This window comes from Ochotona curzoniae, unplaced genomic scaffold (assembly GCF_017591425.1).
Source record: "Ochotona curzoniae isolate NIBS_2020 unplaced genomic scaffold, NIBS_Ocur_1.0 contig_3520, whole genome shotgun sequence".
NCBI lineage: Eukaryota > Metazoa > Chordata > Mammalia > Lagomorpha > Ochotonidae > Ochotona > Ochotona curzoniae.
In genome coordinates this window covers 6,560,774-6,574,307 of record NW_024465894.1, presented here as the reverse complement: position 1 = coordinate 6,574,307, position 13,534 = coordinate 6,560,774, and the positions used below count along the sequence as shown (strand labels likewise).

Genomic DNA, 13,534 nt, shown 5'->3' with positions numbered 1-13,534 from the left:
TTCCTCGTCCCTGTACGCCGACCGAATGGCCTCGCAAAATCGGGATCCAGCCGCCGCCAGCGTCGCCGCCGCGGCCCGCAAGGGAGCCGAGCCCAGCGGGGGCGCCGCGCGGGGCCCGGTGGGCAAGAGGTGAGCGGAGCGGAGGTGACATTCGCCGGCCCCGGACTGCAGTGGGCATGGGGGAGACTGAGGAGACCCCCGCCTGCTGGACTGGGTGGTGAGGGGCGTCGGACGCTCCTGGCGCCATGTGGGACCGAGGGCAGGGACTTCCGACACCCCCACCTCCTGCGCTCAGGAGACCCGGGCAGAGGGTCGCGGCGGCGGGGATGCCAGGGGTCGGTGGGGCTGGAGGGCTCGCCGGATTCGCCCTGCGGGAGCCTGGGATCGGGACCGGCGTCGGGAGGGAGGGCGGCGTCCCCCGCACCCCTGGCCGACCCGGAATGCTCTTTTTCAGGCTGCAGCAGGAGCTAATGACCCTCATGGTGAGTGACTAGCGCCCGATTGGCCCACCTTGTCCCTCCAGCCCAGTTCCCAATATCCTCCTTCCCCTTTCTGCGCCCGCTTGCTGGGCCTGAGGAAGAACAGCTGAGTGCAATTTGTCCTGGGAGAGTCCCACGTTCCCACCTCAACTTTTCTTGCGGGATTCTCGCCTCCCTCCTGCAACTCGGTCCCGAAATCTCATGAGACCCTCGCCACCCACCAGCCTGTTCTGAAGCTTGCATGTCCACGCGAGCCCGTCCAAGCCCACACTGGATACCTGAATTCCTAACGGGCACCAGCGCTCCCTCAGCCTGCCGTGTGCCCTCTAGCCAGCCTCTCCCTTAGCCCCAGTGTGATGAGATCAGGGAGGGGCTTTGCCCTGCCCAGAGGGGAACTGTGCAACCCAGCCAGTGCTGTCTCCCACAGATGTCCGGTGACAAGGGTATTTCTGCCTTCCCTGAGTCAGACAACCTCTTCAAATGGATCGGGACCATCCACGGGGCAGCTGGCACAGTGAGTATGGGATTGTGGTGCTGAGTGACAGGGACTTTGCCAGCCAAGGCTAGGCAGCGGTGGCCAGTGAAACTCAAATGCCGAGTTCATGCCAAACTTTTAGCTGCGCAAGGCAGTTGGCGGCCATGCACCCTGGGCCTTGTTGTCTCCCTCAGGGAGATGGGTTTAAGGAGAGCCACCTGTCTTAGATTGCCTGGGAGGGGCCAGGCGATGAAGACTTGAACTGAGCCGGGACGTTGATCACTCCTGCGCTGGAGTGAAGCTCCAGACTCCTCCCCATGGCCGCAGTTCCTGTCTGAGCAGGTACTGGGGCACTGCTGGTTACAAAGTTGCCACTTGGGACACCTTCATCCCTTGTTAGCATCAGTCAGAGCCCCAGCTGTTTCCCATCCAGCCTCCTAGGGCAACATATGATGGCCTAAGTACTTGGGAGCCAGATGGAATTCCAGGCTGCTGGCTTGGACCTGACCCAGTCCCTGTCCCAGCTGTGAGGGTTAATTGGAGAGGGAATCAGCCAGTGGAAGTGTTGTCCCCCCTTCTCACCCTTCTCTGACCTGCCTCATTTAACTTGAAAAAGAGAGATCTTGAATCCCTTCTTCACTCTCCAAGTGGCTACAATGGTCAGAGCTGGATTGGTTCAAAGCCAGGAGCTTCCTGTAGGCCCCACCACAGGTGCAGGGGCTTGAGCCATCCTCCACTGCTTTCAAGATTTACACATCTGAAAGATGGAATGAGTACAGATCAGCCACCCACTGGTTCTTTTCCTCAAATGGCTGCAGCAGGTCAAAACCAGAAGCTCAGAACTCCATCAGGTCCCCCATGCCGCCAGCAAGGGGCCCAAGGACTTGGACCATCACTCACCATCTCTCAGGGACCAAAAGCTGGACCCCAGCTACAGCAGCACTGTGCTGTGGGGGTGCAGCTGTTCCCCAATGCCCATCCCAACCCAGTACTATAACTGGAAATCCCTGGGGATGCCAGTTCACAGCCTTCAGACCAGAGTCCCTTACCACTGCTGGCTTTTCTCCAAATGCCAGGTGTACGAAGACCTCAGATATAAGCTCTCCCTGGAGTTCCCCAGTGGCTACCCTTACAACGCCCCCACGGTCAAGTTTCTCACACCCTGCTACCACCCCAACGTGGACACCCAGGGCAACATCTGCCTGGACATCCTGAAGGACAAGTGGTCTGCGCTGTATGACGTCAGAACCATTCTGCTGTCCATCCAGAGCCTGCTAGGAGGTAAGCTCAGCCCCCTGCATCCCTGTGCCCAGGTGTCCTGGGAGCCGCCAGACTCCCCAGCCAGCCACTCACCTGCCTGTTCCTCTACGTTCCCACAGAGCCCAACATCGAAAGCCCTCTGAACACACACGCTGCTGAGCTCTGGAAGAACCCCACAGGTGGGGCCCCTGTCCACCATCCTGCCATGACCCTTCCCTGAGTCAGGGTCCTGCAGGTGGAAGGCTAACATTACCTCTGCCTTGGTGCTTCTGCTGGCTGTAGACGTAAAAGGGAAATTGACTCCTCCCAAACTTGAGGAGAAGGGGAGGGGGTGGCAGAGGGGCACTTCTGGACAGGCAGCAGGGGCAAGGTTCTGCAATGCTGGGGCCACCCCCCTCCTGCAGCCTCCCTTCTGAGCTGCCCCCTCCCGCCGCTTTACCATGGACCTGCTTGTTCTCTTCCAGCTTTTAAGAAGTACCTGCAGGAAACCTACTCCAAGCAGGTCTCCAGCCAAGACCCCTGATCCCAGGCCCTCCACACTCCTGTGCTGTCACCGTCGTCATTGTCAGTCTGCTCGCAACATCTGTCCTTTCCTTGGTTTCTGTATTGGACTCCGTCTCCTGAGCTGTGGTCTTTTTTTAAATTAAGTCTTGTTTTTAGTTCTTGTGATGTATATTAAATAAATATGTTTTTGATTGTTTTTGTACAGATCGCTGCTTTGCAGTTCCCTGGGGTTGGAGGGACTCGGGGTCTGCAGGCTGTGGGTAGTCTTGCCCTCTGGGCTCTCACCCTGCACCCCTGCACAGGGGTGACAGCAGGTGACAGGTTGTAAGGCCAAGCTGTGTATGGACTTGGGTTTTGTCACTTCTGCATCAGTGTGTGAAATGGTTGTCAGCAGCAGGGTCTGGTTAAGTCCATGCTCCTGGCTTCAACGAGGCCCAACTCGGGCTACTGTGCTTCGATTTGGGTTTTGTTTGTTTCTTTAGTATAAATTCTGATTCTGTTAGTTTGGAACAAGACATAGGGTACCCATCCTAAGCAGCTCCCAGATGATATCCCTGTTGTCTCTTTGGGAGACACAGAGCAGCATTGCCAGGGTATGGCCCTTCTCACAGCACTGGCTTCAGCTGGATACAGACAGGTGGTACTCCTGGCTTCAGCCTGGCCCTGCCTTGGCTGCTGCAGCCATTTGGGGAAGGAACTAGTGGATACAAAACCCCTCTCTTCCTGTTGCGCTCTAACTCTTTAAAACAGAACAAATGGGCCCAGCGCAGTAGCCCAGCAGTAAAGGACAGTCCAAAGCCTTGGGACCCTGGACTCGGCTCAGCCACTTCAGGAGTGAATTAGCAGAAGATCTTTCCTCCTCTGCGTATCTGACTTTCCAATAGAAAATCCTTTCAAAAAATGAACCTGAAACCAGAGACAAAAGCCTTGCTGGCCATCCTGTGGGTGGAGAGGGGGCAGGTTGGTCACTGCCGCTCTTAGCCAGGGTGGTGACCCTGGAGGGATGAAGCCATGTAAGGAGACCAGCAGCAGGTGGAGGGTGAGCACCAGCCCCTTTCTGGGTCCTTTAGACTCCTCCCAGACCCCTCCCTGATTACCCAACACAGCGGTGAGCTGCTGCACCTCACCCCCACAGGTCTGTTTCCTCAGCTGTGAAATGGGGATGCTCCCAGCCTTGGCCCCCAAGGGTGGCATGTGGACAGGAGAGATGATGTGTGCATGGCTTGGGGCACGGCAGGTGCTCAATAAGCGTACCGAGTTCCAAGCACTGCCCTTGCAACTTACAAGCTGGGAGCTATGTAAGTGGGACGAAGAAGACACACCTAGGTGGAAAAGGAAAGGCAGAAGCAATGAGTGAAGCACCAGGTCTGAGTTTCGAGGACGATGATGATGGTGCTGGTGGCAGTGTGCAATGCCTGGCACACTTCTCAGCACTTTGCACATACTACCTTGTCCTAGAGTCACTGTGAGCTGAGTATAATCATTATCCCCATTTCGTGGATGGGAAAACTGAGGTACTGAGTTTATCAAGGCAGGAAGGGTTTAAACTCAGGGGGCCTGACTCAACAACCGCTACGCTTGATAAGCCACACGCTGACACTTGCCATACAGAACTGAGTTGTGGAGGAAGCCGAGGGAGCCAGACCTGCAGCCTGTGGAGGCAGGCATCAAGGGGGGTGGGAAGGGACAGTGACCGAGTTCCTCAGCACCTCAGCTCAGGCAGGCAGAGACCGAAAAACGCTGCCCAAGCCCGTCTGGAATGGCTGCAGCAAGGAAGGAATCTGGAGTTGATTCTGGAACTCTGCCAGGAGAGGGGCCGGGTCAGATATCCACGCTGCTGACCTTTGACTGAGCCAGAGGAGGGAGTTGGATGCCGGGATCCAGGGTGATGAGATCAGAGCCTCTACCTTCCCTACCACGGCTAGGACCGCTGCCCAGCGCTGGGAGGGATTCCGCAGAAATCACACAGCCTGGGCTAAATGGACACCATGGTCCAGAGATTCCGGAACACACGGTGATGTGGAAGGTAGGGTGCTTCACCCCTTTTCCCCTGGTACGCCTTCTAGGCACCGTCCGCGGTTCGCCGGCTCGGCCTGACTCAGCTCCAAGCCCCTCGCGGCTGCTTTCCGCCAGCACCCGGCGCAACCGCCGTACATCTCCAAGCTGCCGCCGCTGCCACCCCGGCCCAGAACCGGCTCTCTTAGATCTGATGGCCGCGACCTCGTAGCGCCCAGGCAGAAGGTCCCCTCACTCAGGCCACAAGCTTGGCAACATTTCTTTTTTTATTCCTTCCAGACACGGAGCCAGAAGGGGCCGCAGCCCCGTCGTGGGGCGGGGAACGGGCCGACAGAGCGCAAGCGGAGATCTTTCTTTACTGCACGCCCTCCATCATCTTCAGGAACTCTGCAGGCAAGCAAGAGAGTCAGGGTTGGAGCGCTGCACCTGCTCCGGACCACGCCCAGCCCCGGCCAGGCCACGCCCAACCGTGACAAGGCCACGCCCGTCCTGAACAGGCCACGCCCGACCCTGGTTAGGCCACGCCCAGTCACGGTCTGGACCAAGCGCGGTTTCTGCTGCTCTCACCGTCGAAGTCGATGCGGCCGTCGTTGTTCTTGTCCCCGTCCTTCATTAGGGACTCGATCTCCTCGTCCGTCACGTGCTCCCCAGAGGCCCTGAAAATCTCGGCCAGCTCCTCGGCGTCGATGTAGCCGTCGGCATTCCTGCAGGGCCCGAGGCTCAAGGGTCAGCCGCCACCTCCCCCACGCCTCCTCCAGCCACTCTTCCCTTCCCAGGCCCGGCTGGGAAAGCCCAGCATCCCTGGGACACCACGGCCACGCACCTGTCAAAGATGCGGAAGCACTCGGCCAGCTCCTCCTCGCTCTTGCCCTTGGCGTCCTCTTTCATCTGGCGCACCATCATGACCAAGAACTCCTCAAAGTCAATGGTGCCGCTGCCTGGGGGGCGCGGGGGAGGCACTGAGCACGACCCCACGGCCCCACCCTTCCCTGGCAGACGCTCCCTGGCAGGGCTGTGGCGCAGCACACCCACTCACCATCCTCGTCCACCTCCTCGATGATGGCATCCAGCTCCTCTTTGGTGGGCGTCTGGCCCAGCATCCTCATGACAGTGCCCAACTCCTTGACGCTGATGTCACCGCCGCCATCGGCGTCAAACATGTCAAAAGCGGCCTTGAACTCTGCCGGGTGGACAGCAGGAGTTTGGGGGCTGGCTGGACTGGCTCACATCCACGAGCCAGCCGCATCCCTCTCCCCACCACACTCATCCACCCAACACCACACTGACCCCACCCCCCACACTCACCCGCGATCATCTCCTCGCTGAGGTAGGACCGGGCCTCAGCCTGCTGGTCCGTCTGCAGGAGACACCCAAGTCAGCACCGAAAGGGGCAGCCCCTCTCCCTTGGGTCTCAACACCCCCCGCAGCACCCTCTTCCTGTTCACCTGTGGGAACCATCACCAGCACACCTGTGTGTCCCCACAGCACCCGTCCATGTTTAAGAACAGGAGAGGAGATACAAGCTGTGCTCTAGGTCTTCATTTGTCAGTGCCTGTGAGTGGTCCAGTCCAGGCCCACCACTCCCACCCATCACTCCCTCTCCAGCCCTAGGGACCTTGGGCAAGTCCCATAGCATCCAAAGCACGGCCTCTGGAGGGTGAGATGAAATGAGAGGTGGGAAAGAGTTTTGCCAGGTGCCTGCCCCACTTCCTGATGAAGCTTTTTACACCCAAAGCAAGAATAATACAACACAAGGGTACTGAGCACCACCACATCCCAGACACTGGAGCCATCGGGCCAGGGGCTCCAGTCTGAGGCTGACAGTACAGAGGGGGTAAGAAGGCCAAGGAGTTCTGCAGCTGCTGGCCCCAAGCCTCCTCTCTCTCCCTTACTCCGGCTTGCCCTCCTCTCCCCACTGTGCCAGGAGGGCAGGCTATTTTTAGCTGGGCATGGGCAGCAGCAGCTGGCTTCTGGGGTCCAGTTACTCCTTGCAGGGGAAAATCTCAGGGGAAAATGCCAACTCTAAATGAAGCCCCTCTTGGGAAGGAGGGGGGTCCCTCGACTCCGGTTTGCATCTTCTGCCCCTTCCCATCATCCTCGGGTCCCCACACCTGAGTTGTCTGTAGACCCTTCCCAGGAAGGCTTTAACGGCAGCCCTGTAGGGACCCCATCTCCACGGAAAGGAAGACAAGCTAAGACCCCTCGCTGCTCTGTGACTGCTGGAAACTTCTGAGGTGGGCAGGACCCATCCCTAAAACAGCCAGCCCTCCCTGGCTGAGAGAAGGAAAGGTCCTCCCTCCAAGGATTCCTGTGGAACACCTGGATTCTAGAACTTTCTTGTTCCCCATTAAACATCCAAGTCCCTACCCCCACAGAACACCCTCATCTATCTCGAAAGAGGGCAGATGGCCTTACCATGGTTGCGGATTGCTGGGCCTTCCCTGCCGCGGGCCACCTCTCCTGCACTCCACTACACGAAGACGCAGAGGCCTGCTCCAGCCCCCTGGCATTTGTAGGGGCATCCTGTCCTCCCGCCTCCCTGCTCCCCAGGACTGGGTCTCCTGCCCAATCAGATCCTGGGGTCAGCAAGTCCCACCCCTCTCAGCATCCTAGCCCATTACCTAATTTAGCCAAGGGCCCTTGTAGAGAAATTTAAGCCTCTGAGCAGGTGGCAGGCCTTGACGTCCCAGATTCTTGGGAGGAGAGCCCGCCCTGCTCCACCGCCTTAGAGCCCCCACCCCCACCTTCACCCTCCACCCTGCCCCAGGAGACACACTGGCTCCAAGAAGATGAGGGCGATCTGTGACAAGTGGGGCCACATGGTGCAAGGGCAGGGGCAAAAGCCCTGCCTCTGCAGGCTGTGTGACCCTAGGCAGGTAGAGCTGCTGCTCAGAGCTCCACCCGTGACAGGGGTACAGGCATGGCCTCCCTCAGACAGACCATGGCCAAAGAGAGCTTGGACAGAAGCTGTCTGCTTGATCCAGACCTCTAGGGTTGATGCTTAGCAAGTGCAGTGCTCTGTGGTTGACTACAGGAAAGGGCAGGGCACAGGAGGGGACCATGGTGGTTAGGCATCCTCCAGGATACACTCCACACTGGGTTAAGTCTGGCAACTTCATGATCTCATCCAGGGAGCATCCCATGAGATAGCCGTTATTATTATCCCCTTTGGACAGGGGATGAGTTCATGAATCACAGAAGCCTAGAGTCATGGTGGTGATTCTTATGCTTCCCCACTGGGGAGGAGCCTCAAGGAGCCCATTTGGAAGGAACACTGTCCAGAGGGATGGAGGAGCACAGAGGGTGTGCCAGAAAAAGAAACAAGCATCAAAAACCCCAAGTTCTCGCTCAGAGTGACCTCCTCCAGGAGAGTATCTGTGATTCGCTGATTTGGGGGAGTGGCTACAACGGGCAGAGCTGAGTTGATCTAAAGCCAGGAGCTTCCTCTGGGTCTCCCACGTGTTTGCAGGGTTCCAAGGCTTTGGGCCATCTTCCACTGCTTTCCCAGGCTATAAGCAGGGAGCTGGATGGGAAGTGGAGCAGCCAGGATACAAACTGGTACCCATGTGGAATCCCAGGGCATGCAAGACTAGGACTTTAGCCACTAGGGTACTGCACCAGGCACCCTAAATAGATCTTTTAAAAAAAAAAGTGTTTTGGGGAGCTCAGTTGCTCATCTACAGTGAAGGGGTGAGCAAGTCGAGTCTGAAGTCAGCCCACCCTGAGAGTCCAAGTTGAATGCTTGGGAGTTGGTAGGCTCCCAGCCACACACCCATGTGGAAAGAAATCTCCCAAAAAGACTAAGACAACCGAGGGCAAGGTGTGGGGCCAGAACTTAGGGCTGGACTCCACGGAAGGCAGATGGACAGTGACAGCTGGGTCACCCCTCCCCCTAAGCAGACACATTCCAAGGAGAGCTTGGCAGAGCCAGGCCAGCCTAAATAAGGCTTCCCCTGAGGCACACACAGGGCAAAGGGGTGATACCCAGGGGATTCCAGTTCGGATGCCCGGGGAACCTAATGGTCCCTTTAGACCAGAGTGAGTGGATCCCTCAGCAATCACTTGTTCGTAAGTTGTTCCATCAGTTGTTCAGGGAAATGGATGATGTCCAGACTTCTTAGTATAGAAAGTCCTTGGGCCATCCTCTGCCACTTTTTCCTTTTTAAAGATTTATTTATTTGAAAGTCACAGTGACAGAGAGGCAGAGAAAAGACAGAAAGAGATCTTACATCCACTGGTTCACTTCCCAAATACCTACCACGGCAGAGGCCGGGCCAGGCCAGGAACCCGGAGCCTCCTCTGGGTTTCCCACAAGGGTGCAGGGGTTCAAGCACACGGGCCCTCCTCTGCTGCTTTCCCAGGCACATTAGCAGGGAGCAAAAGTAGAACAGGAGCACCCAAGTCACAGCACCCATGGGTGTGTACAAGAACCAGATGGGATGTGGCCCAGGTACACTACACATCCCATCATGCACAGGAACCAGGACTCGGGGCAGGCCTATTGCGGGGTTTTGGGAGTTGCCTCAACTAGCCACAGTTCCCACTGGAGTGCACAAGGGCTGATTTTGTGACACTCTGGATTGGGCTAAGCCACAACACCCATCGGTTAGCATGGGAGATGGGGCTGGGGATGGAATTGAACAAGTAACTGCATTCACCAGTGTGTGCATAGGCTGATGCGGGAGACACTGAACTTGACCCCCACTAGCTGATGCACGAGAGACAGGCCTGGTGCCTGATCACCCAGGTGAGGTTTTTTGAGGATTCTCCAACTAGATATCTGGACTCAAACTGCAGACATCCCCGGCCACAGGGAAAAACCACAGGTTATCTAGCCTGAGCTTGGAGCGCATGTATCAGGACTGGGCCGCCTCAGTTGCTGATGCCTGTGCAGTGAACAGCATGACCAGATGCACACAGGGAACACAATGGCCAGCTCAGTTAGGCCAGCAAGGGACGGCAAGTGCCTACTCAGAGGATGGAAAGCAGAGATGGAACAGGTTGAACAACTCTTCTGGTCAAGCTTTGGCAGCAAGTGTCTGGATGCAGTAAGGTAGACATTTTAAAAGATTATTTTTATTAGAAAAGCAGATATACAGAGAGGAGGAAAGACAGAGATAACGATCTTCAGTTAATCAATTCACTCTCCAAAGGCCACAACTGCTAGAGCTGTGCCAATCCGAAGCCAGGAGCCTCCTCTAGGTCTCCCACGCAGGTGCAGGGTCCCAAGGCTTTGGGCCGTCCTCGTCTGCTTTCCCAGGACACAAGCAAGGAGCTGGATGGGTATTGGGACTGCCAGGATTAGAACCGGCGCCCATATGGGGTCCTGGCGTATTCAAGGCGAGGACTTTAACCTCTATGCTATCAAGCTGGGCCCCTAAAATAGATTTTGTTAATCAATAGACCTTGGAAAGATTTTCTCAATCCTGGAACAATGAAACCAAGAATGTTTGAGAACTATCAAAGTCACTCAAGTAACACTTTTGGAACATTCTTCCTTGTATCAGGGTCTCTAAGATGACATCAAATGACTGTCCCCCATCCCCAGGTGCTAATGTTGTTTGGCTGCAAGGAGCAATCCCCTCCTTTCTTACCTTCCCTGTAGATATATGGAAAAAAAAATTGGAAACATTTGTCTCACCCTCCTCCCTCCCACCTCAACCATCCTCAAACTAACCAGTGACCCACATGGGCAGACATCCATTTCAACTATGTAAACAACACTAAAAATAAAATTAAACTTAAAAAAAGAAGAAGAAGTGAACCAGCCAGGTCTCAACCAGCACCCATATGGGATGCCTATGTTGCAAGCGGCAACTTCAACCACTAGGACACAAGGACAGTTCCACTTCTCCAGGTCTGAGAATTCATCAGGGAAAGCAGCAGACGATGGTCCAGATATTCGGCAGGTATAGATAGAATGCACAGCTCCTGGATCCTGCTTGGCTGTCGCGATGCTCTTGCAAAATGGACCAGAGGAAGGCTTTTCTCTTGGTTCCCCTCTCTCTTACTCTCTCTTCCTCTGCTTTTAAAATAGATAACCTTTTTGAAACTTAAAAATAAAAAGGGCTCTCCTTGGTCCAACTCCTTATGATCCAGTATCACCCCTTCCCCCTGGCTCCTGAAGGACCCCTTCCCCAGACAACCATGGCTTCATTAATAAATAAAAAGATGCATTTACTTTTATTGGAAAGTAAATTTACAGAGAGAAGGAGAGACAAAGATCTTCCATCCGCTGGTTCTCCCCAAGTGGCTGCAATGGCCGGAACAGAGCCTATCTTGGCCGGGAGCCAGGAGCTTCTTCCAGTTCTCCCATGTGGGTGCAGGGTCCCAAGGCTTTGGGCCGGCCTCGGCTGCTTTCCCAGACCACAAGCAGGGAGCTGGAAGAGAAGTGGGGCAGCCAGGACACGAACTGATGCCCATATGGGATACACTTGAAAGGGAAAGATTGAGCCATTGCACCAGGCGTGGCTTAGTTTTCCTAGCAGTATTACTGAGATGATTCTTTGGAGATTTGTTTATTTTCACCAGCTGAAGGACAGTGTGACACAGAAGTCTTCGGTTTGCTGATTCATTCCCCTAAATGCTTGCAACAGCCAGAGCTGGGTCAGGCTGAAACTGGGAGCCTGGAACTTCATGTGTGTGGTCGGGGCTCACGCACTCCACGCATCATCCACTGCCTCGCCAGGGGCTTTGACAGGACGCAGAATTTTTAAGATTTTTTTTTTTTTTTTTGCAAAGTCAGATATACAGAGAGGAGGAGAGACAGAGAGAAAGATCTTCCGTCCGATGAGTCACTCCCCAAGTGACCGCAATGGCCAGTCTGTGCCAATCCGAAGCCAGGGGTCAGGGACCTCTTCCTCCAGGTCTCCCACACGGGTGCAGGGTCCCAAGGCTTTGGGCCATCTTTGACTGCTTTCCCAGGCCACAAGCAGGGAGCTGGATGGGAAGTGGGGCAACAGGGATTAGAACTGGCACCAATATGGGATCCCAGCGAGTTCAAGGTGAGCGCTTCAGCCACTAGGCCACCGTGCAAGGCCAAGGTAGCAGGATTTGAACATGCATTTGATATGGGATTGTGGGTATCCGAGGTGGCACTTGACCTGCCCCACCCAGCCCATGGTTTCTAAACATTAGCTTCACACCCAGACTTGGGAGGCATATAACTGTGGACAAGCCTATGTCTGTGGGTGGTAAATAAATGTTAAATGAATGAAGGGTTTTTTTGTTTGTTTCTTTGTGTTTTGGTTTTTGCCTAACACTCTGACTGTAAGCTGCATAAAGACTAGTGAGAAGTTTGGAATCACTTGAGTTTAAATCCCAGATTCCCTCTCTCCCAGAGCCGGGTCTTGAGAAATCAAGTTACCCCTAGAATTATGGACGGTGGTTAGCCAAGAAGATCCCCCTGCCCTGGATGCTAAGAGGGCAGGGACTGGGGTGGCACAGGATGTGCTTGGGACAGGGTGGACACACCAGGACGATGGAGGGAGGACACAGGGGATGGGGCTTGCTTGCCCACTACAGTGTTCCCTGGCCCCTCACTTCCTAGTCTTGCAGACAGGGTAGGCGCGACTGTTCGAGATTCTAGGAACGCACATGCAAAGGTTTGTGGGGGTTGAATTAAAAGGTAAGTTTGTTTTTGGTGCTAACATTTTTGAAACCCATGCATAGCAGCTTTGTAAGAAGCATTTTCCACAAACTTTCTGAAGATTCCTGATATCTGTTCTACTGTTTAACTAGAAGAACCTGCCCCGCTGGCGGCTGACGCCAGCTCTCCAACAGGAAAGATTCCTATCACGAGTTCTTTTTTTTTTTTTAAAGATTTATTTTTATTATTTTTTCATTGGAAAGGCGGATATACAGAGAGAGGAGAGAGAGAGAGGAAGATCTTCCGTCCGATGATTCACTCCCCAAGTGAGCGCAACGGGCCGATACTATGCCGATCCGAAGCCAGGAGCCTCTTCCGGGTCTCCCGCACGGGTGCAGGTTCCCAAAGCCTTGGGCCGTCCTCCACTGCCTCCCCAGGCCACAAGCAGGGAGCTGGAAGGGAAGCGGGGCCGCCGGGATTAGAACCGGCGCCCATATGGGATCCCGGGGTTGCAAGGCGAGGACTTAACCACTTGCGCCACCGCGCCGGGCCCCACGAGTTCTTGACCTAAGCAATCATAGAGCTGGGAAGGGGTCACCAGGTCGGTGGCAGGGAGAGTCACCGATCACTATGTCAGCTGTATCCTATGCCAGGCGCTGCCTTGCGGTTAAGACAGCAGCAAAACTGGGAGTCTCCTTCCCCCGGCTCTGAGAGGTCCCTATCCCGCTCACATCACACGTCTGCTTGGCCTCAGTTTCCTCACTGAAGAAATGGGCTTCCCCAAGATCGCACAGTCACTTTATGTACAGTTTCCAGAGCACTGGGTTCAAACACGGAATAAGATGGGATAGGAGATGGATTGGAGCTGGCATGAGGTTCCGAACTGCGGTTGGGAAGTCAGGAGGAGGCGCGGCCTGGGACTCCCTCAGGCTGACCCAAGATTCCCTGGTCCCGCCTGGAAGCCAACGGCCCGGGATTCTCGGGGCGGCTCCGGGGAACGGGCGGGGCCGGAGGCGGGGCGGCGTCAGGAAGCGGCCGGAGCGGCGCTCCGAGCGGCCTGGGCCCGGTGGAGCCCGCCCGAGCCCGGCAGCCTCGCGGGGCCGCGGGGCACCCGAGGGGTGCTGCGCCGGCGACCCCCCAGAGGGCACCGCGGGACGCCGGAGGTAGAAGCGCGCGAAGGGAAGGACAGGCCGGGGGCAGATCCCTGACCTC

General features: G+C 55.9%; 2 protein-coding genes across 3 annotated transcripts; one reads left to right on the top strand and one right to left on the bottom strand.

Annotated features, from left to right (window-relative positions):
• UBE2C (ubiquitin conjugating enzyme E2 C) lies at positions 1 to 2,920 on the top strand. 2 transcript variants are annotated; one of them, XM_040981069.1, is made up of 6 exons: positions 1 to 129; positions 455 to 482; positions 907 to 993; positions 2,031 to 2,235; positions 2,334 to 2,393; positions 2,679 to 2,920. In XM_040981069.1, the coding sequence occupies exons 1-6, from the start codon at positions 26 to 28 to the stop codon at positions 2,735 to 2,737; spliced, it is 543 nt and encodes a 180-aa protein (XP_040837003.1). In that variant the 5' UTR covers positions 1 to 25; the 3' UTR covers positions 2,738 to 2,920. The 2 variants fall into 2 exon arrangements, with proteins under 2 accessions (XP_040837003.1, XP_040837004.1); XM_040981070.1 differs by lacking the exon at positions 907 to 993.
• Positions 2,921 to 5,007: 2,087 nt separating this feature from the next.
• TNNC2 (troponin C2, fast skeletal type) lies at positions 5,008 to 7,203 on the bottom strand. The gene is made up of 6 exons (XM_040981067.1): positions 7,150 to 7,203; positions 6,040 to 6,091; positions 5,771 to 5,914; positions 5,558 to 5,672; positions 5,302 to 5,438; positions 5,008 to 5,121 (listed from the first exon to the last, which is right to left on the bottom strand). Exons 1-6 carry the CDS (start codon positions 7,150 to 7,152, stop codon positions 5,090 to 5,092), a joined length of 483 nt encoding a protein of 160 aa, XP_040837001.1. The 5' UTR covers positions 7,153 to 7,203; the 3' UTR covers positions 5,008 to 5,089.
• Between the last annotated feature and the right edge of the window lie 6,331 nt (positions 7,204 to 13,534).